The sequence below is a fragment of the Molossus molossus genome, unplaced genomic scaffold (genome assembly GCF_014108415.1).
Source record: "Molossus molossus isolate mMolMol1 unplaced genomic scaffold, mMolMol1.p scaffold_m16_p_3, whole genome shotgun sequence".
In the NCBI taxonomy this organism is placed as follows: Eukaryota; Metazoa; Chordata; class Mammalia; order Chiroptera; family Molossidae; genus Molossus; species Molossus molossus.
This window is the reverse complement of record NW_023425366.1, coordinates 50,910,735-50,916,734: the sequence shown is the minus strand read 5'-3', so window position 1 is coordinate 50,916,734 and position 6,000 is coordinate 50,910,735. Positions and strand designations below refer to the sequence as shown.

Here is a 6,000-nt window from a genome sequence, read left to right as displayed (position 1 = left end):
ATTATTATCCTGAGGAAGAGAACCACTCATGCTAGTTCTGTTAAGCTAATATTCTACATAGAATGCATAATAAATATGAATTATGAATGCTCACGAGGTATCTGAAGGTACTAGGAGCTAAAATACAAATATACAAAATTGTAAAAGATATTAAGATCAAATATGGCAGACCAGTGACAACAAAATGGTTAAGTACTGAAAAGTTCTTATGCTAAAAAAGGTTTCTGGAAACCTCTGAGAGCCCTTATATATACGGTTTCATATTAACTATAAAACATAATAAAGAAATCACTTCTTGATCCCATTCCTAATTTCTCATTTTAAAAATACCTCTAAGTGCAATTCTTATGGTATCAAAAAAGTATACAGAAGCAAATTAACATATATCCCAAATTCATGTAAGGGACATACCACTGGGGAGGGATTACTGCATTGGCCTTTCACTAAATGAATCTGTAAACTTAAAATGAGGAAGAATAGCTTCAGTGATTATAAAAAACAAGTTTCAATTAAAAATTAATGATAAAATGTTCAATGTTCATTTAAAAAATATATCAAGGGTGTGTCTGGGATTGTTTGGTTTTATTTTCTTTGATGCTGAGTACATCAATCCTGACCTAGAATTAAAAAAAAAACAACAACAATTAAAATGCAGGAAGATATTTTAAAAAATAATTTCACAAATAACTGATATTTCAAAATTTGACTTGTAGTAAAGCAAATTTTAACATCTAAAAATTCAACCTCAAAATATGAATTTTATAGCTAGCTTTATCAGAGCTCAAATTAGCCATACCTTTTGGGTTTTGTTACAGTCTTCTGTACTCTGCCTGAGTTACCTTTAGAAGGAAGAAAAATGAAGAAATTCCATAATGAATAATAAGAAATAATTAAAGGGTTATGTGAAAATTTAAAAAGTTAAAGCTTACTGATATAAAGATAATAAAAAGTTCCTTAGTACTACATAGTTCATATTATGCATACCAGAAATTAATAATTTCTTTATAATTATTTTATTAGTATTACACTTAATTTTATTTTTAAAAATTGGCCAGAGTCAGAACTACTAAAAAAAAAACCAAGTTAAAGAGGCTTTCTGGCAATGTAACTATTGTTAATTTACCACTATGCCTTGACAATGTTCTCTGAAACTATTTTTTTTATGACATCACTCAGCTCCCTAAACCTTTTAGTTCACTCTGTGCTAAATCAAGCCCAAACCAAAGTTTTCCCAAAATTTAAAATCTGCTGGTTTCAGTTCATTCTAATAAAAAAAGTAACTAACACTAACATTCGCCTAAATGGCAACATACACAAATTGTCCCTTTAAAGTATGTGTTTCAGGTTTAACAAGATCTCAATTTTAATAAAACATTCCTAGAAAATCAAGCTCTTTAAAATAACTGCAAACTTACCAGTACTTTTGGTGCTTTCTTTGGGTTGGTTTACTGGATTAACTTTATCCTTTTTCAGTTCCTGGATAATGCCTTTATTTAAGCAAATATCCACATGCACATTGAACTGAGTAAGATCTGAAGTCTTTTGTTCTAGGTTACAAACAGGACAAATTAGAGCCTGGCCTGTTATCACATCATGTGAATAAGGCTGGAGGGGTTCTTGCCTTCTCAATGACCCGGCATCTTCATTTTCCAATGAAACAATACAAGAAGAATTCTGATGACAGTGTTCAATATTAAAGGATGTGTTTGGAAGACTAGAACATTCCTCTTTGCTGTGCTTATTAGTTAAAGCATCTATACTTTCTGTTTTAGATGGATTACCTGTAGTCTCTACCAATTTGACACAATCTGCTGACGTGACTTCTGTATTATTCTGATGGGTTTCATAATCCTGATTTTTACAGAGTGAAAAAGAATGATGTACATTTTCTTTCTTGTTAACTTCTGTAGAGGAAGCACGTAAACATGGGAATATTTCATTCATCGAAGGTCCATCGAGACATGTATCTACATGTTTATTAAAAGCTTCCAGATTGATGCTTCCTTGCTCCCTAAAGCAAACAGGACAGGTAAATATCTGATTGTTATCTGAATTTTCTGATGTTTCCAAATTCTCACCCATTTTCTTCTTTAAAACTTGGAATGATTGTGATGTCTGTATACCTTTCCTATTCATAGTTTCACATTTAAATGTGTCTTGGTGGCTCCATTTCCTTTCCGATCGTTTTTTATCAAAGAAACTCTTCTTATCAGAAATTTCTACAGGTTTTAAAAACTGATCTTTGTCAGTTTTCTCCATACACCCAGTGGCTGACAGGGTTTGGTTTCCAGCCTGTAAGAAACCAACAATACTCTGTTGTTGGTGTTTCTTATCTTCTTCATTGGGAAAACTAGATAGTCGCACACCTAAATTAAAACAACAATTAATCAATTTCAAATTCAACAAAGTGAATTCACTCATAATTCAAAAAACATTTTGCAAACACTGTTGTGACATATAAAAAAGGCTGCTTAGAAAAAAATAATAAGCAACACTATATATTTTCTGAATTAAAGGATGTTTTTCCAAAGCTGGTAGTTTGAGTTGAAATTTATACTCTCCTTTATAAAACTGGTATCACTAATTAGTAAGTATCTATTGGAGTTAGCATGATTATACAGATCTTTCAATAAATACCATTTAATAAATACCAAGTAACTAACTGGAATCAACTACATAGATACTTTAGCTCCTTTTTTTTAATAGGTTTTATTTTTTAGAGCAATTTTAGGTTGACAGCAAAACTGAGCAGTAAGTACAGAGTTCCCATATCTCCTGCCCCCACACATATACAGGCTCCTCCACTATCAACATCCCCCACCAGAGTTACAACCAATAAATCTACACTGACACAACATATCACTCAAAGTCCATAGTTTATATTAGGATTCACTTTGGGTGTTATACATTCTACAGGTTTTGACAGATGTATAATATTTATCTACCCTTATAGCATCATACAGAATAGTTTTACTGCCCTAAAAATCCTCAGTGTTCTGCCTGTTCATTCCTCCCTCCCTGCCAACCCTTGATAACCACTGATATTTTTAGTGTCTCCATATCTTTTCCAGAATGTTATATGGTTGGAATACTAAAGTATGTAGGCTTTTCAAATTGGTTTCTTTCAATTAAAAATATACACTTAAGGTTCCTCCATGTCTTTTCATGATTTGATAGCTCATTTCTTTTAGGGCTAAATATATTCTATTGTCTGGATGTACCAGAGTCTCCATTGACCTACTACTGAGGGACATTTTCGTTGCTTCCCAGTTTTAGCAATTACGCATAGAGCTGCCATTAACATCTATTCTTTAGTTCTTTTTAGTTAACATACTTTATTCAACTGATCTCAGCATGTGCTATCTTTCATTTACAGAAGTATGGCTAATGACCCACTCTTAGTAGTATACTAAGTTGGCATTTGGGGTGCTTATCCATAAACATTCTCTTACCCGTGTTTAGAAACGTGGTTGTTGTTGTGGTTTTTTACCATGTGGTGGTTAAAGATGTCATTTTGTAGTGCCATAGTCCCTCACCTGTAATTCTGAAACCCATAAAGCCCTGATAATTGTAAGCAACATATGGTAATTGATAACTGAATTGATGCGAAGCTCTCTGGAGATTTTACAACTCAGTGTGAATATTTTTTTGTTTAGCTACAGAAATATTAATGTGTTTGATCATGCAGTGCTTCCTCAGATCCCAAAGGAGTATTCCAAAACATACTCAGTATGCTTTCTAAAATCTGAAAAATTAAAAAATTTGAAACAAACCTAGCCCCAAGGATTTCAGTATTTGTAAGGACAAGAACAACTTTAATTGGTTCTTACTGGAATTAAACTAATAACCATAGCTTCACATGTATCAGGGTCTAAGACTAGCAGAAATTCCTAAGCAATTTTAAGAAATAAATTGGAGGTGAGAATATTTCCAAAGTTGATTCTTTGAGAAAGTCTAGCAGATTTAAGGAAAAGCAACAAAAGAAAAGTCATACCCATGAGTCTTAATTTCAAGGGATGTGGAAAATCAGCATTAATTTCTGTTCTTAGCAATTCTTTAGCAATAGCAAATATTTCTTCTGCAGTAGACACAACAGATGAAACTGTAGATGCACGAGTTTTTACTTCAAAATTCACATTCTTCAGCTTAATGGTAACAGTTCTACCCTATAATAAACAGAATACATTATTATATATGGCTTGCTAACTTCTAGAAAAAAGTTTACAGATAAGAAAAATTCATAAAGCCCTCTTTATGTACTTATAATATGAAGGTATAATCAATTATTTCTAAAACATAGTAATAAAATTGACATGAAGAATAACTGAAATCTAAAAGTAATAAAAATAATCCCATTTAGCCAATAATTATTACTCTCCTCTCCAAATGAATCTTTAAAAAAGGCTTTTATATAAAGGGCAAAGTTAACTGTTTTTCTTTTTTATGAACCTCTTTTAGAAGTCAATGCAGTACCTAAAAAGGAAGGGAAAAAAAAATCTTTCTACAGAGCCTCAGTGAAAAGGTCTTGTACTTACTGAGTGCCTATTATACAAGAGATACTATGCTAAATAACTTACATGTAAGAACTCCCTTTACAGTTACTGTTTAACGGGTATAGAGTTTGGGATAATGAAAATTTCTGGAGATTGACAAGTGTTGATGGTTACACAGTATGAATGTATTAGTGCCACTGAAATGTACACTTAAAAATGGTTAAAGCAGCCCTGGCCGGTTTGGCTCAGTGGTTGGAGCATCGGCCTGTGGTCCAGAGAGACCTGGGTTCAGTTCCCGCAAAGAGCGCATATCTCGGTTGCGGTTTGTCCCCGGCCCTGGTTGGCCGTGCGGGTGGCGGCCACTCGATGTGTCCCTTTCACATCAATGTTTCTCTCTCTCTCTCTCCTTCCCACTCTATCTAAACAAAAAATGGAAAAAAAAATGTCCTCAGGTGAGGATAAAAAAAAAGAAAGTTAAAACAGTAACTTATATATATTTTACTACCTCCAGAGGTAGTGAGAGTGGATTAGACTTATTGACTCACTTCCCTACTAGGAGTTGAGCCCGCAACCTGGGCATATGCCCTGACTGTGAATTGAACTGAAACTTCTCAGTCCATGGGCCAATGTTCAATCCATTGAACATTAAAGAATTTTTATTGAATTTATTGGGGTGACATTGATTAATAAAATTGTATAGGTTTCAGGTGTACAGTTCTATAATACATCATCTATATATTGTATTGTGTGTTCACCATCCCAAGTCAAGTCTCCTTCCATCACCATTTACCCCCCCCCTTTACCCTCTTTTACCTCCTCCCACCTCACCTTTCCCTCTGGTTATCACCATTACATTTTGTAATAACTCTTGGTTTGAGAGTTAGAAGAACACTAAGTATGGATTGTTGTGAGTGAAAATTATAAAATTCAAAATTCAAAGCCTTCCAGATTTTGTTCTCATGTGTTTAACAACCTGCATTAGAGCCTGGAAACAAAATACTTATTCTAGAAAATCACTGTCTACAGGAGAAAAACATTACAGGGTGATTGGAAAAACGTTTGTAATATGTAAATACAGTTCTAGGAAAATCCTTCCCCCTTTGCTTTATTCTCTAATACCAACACAGCTCTGATTTTGAACTTATTCGAATGTACCCCCAAGGTAGTATCAACACCTCTGGAGTTACATTGGAACCACTCCACCCTATAAGTTGCTTCTTCACAGAATGACCTCATCATAGGTCTCAAATAAGGGTCAGAATTAAATTTCTTAGCTGGTGATGAGAATACTCTTATCTGACATTCCCCATTTTCTATTCAAATGTAAAATCTAAGTATTGCATTAAAGTGCATTTTATTACTAGAAAATTTTTAAACTAAGAATACCACCTTAAAATAAAGTACCTTAAGTCCTTCTTTCTGCAGATCTTGAGCAAGTTCACTGCAAAGTTCCTGGCACAAGCTGTACTGTTCCTCTGCTTTACTTATCTCACTGAATGTCCTAGAA

The 6,000-nt window shown here is 33.6% G+C and overlaps 1 protein-coding gene across 4 annotated transcripts in view; it reads right to left on the bottom strand.

Moving 5' to 3' along the window:
• The window catches only part of POLK (DNA polymerase kappa), a 46,835-nt gene continuing 40,835 nt past the window's right edge, over window positions 1-6,000 (bottom strand). Inside the window, exons 10-14 of one of the 4 annotated variants that reach the window (XM_036280459.1) lie at window positions 5,898-5,994; window positions 3,995-4,166; window positions 1,416-2,366; window positions 797-839; window positions 1-617 (exon numbers count right to left, since the gene is read on the bottom strand). In XM_036280459.1, coding sequence (XP_036136352.1) covers window positions 539-617; window positions 797-839; window positions 1,416-2,366; window positions 3,995-4,166; window positions 5,898-5,994 — 1,342 coding nt within the window. In that variant the 3' untranslated portion in view covers window positions 1-538. Of the gene's footprint in view, window positions 618-796; window positions 840-1,415; window positions 2,367-3,994; window positions 4,167-5,897; window positions 5,995-6,000 lie in introns of those variants that run through there. The other 3 variants (XM_036280457.1, XM_036280458.1, XM_036280460.1) reach the window with 3 other exon arrangements.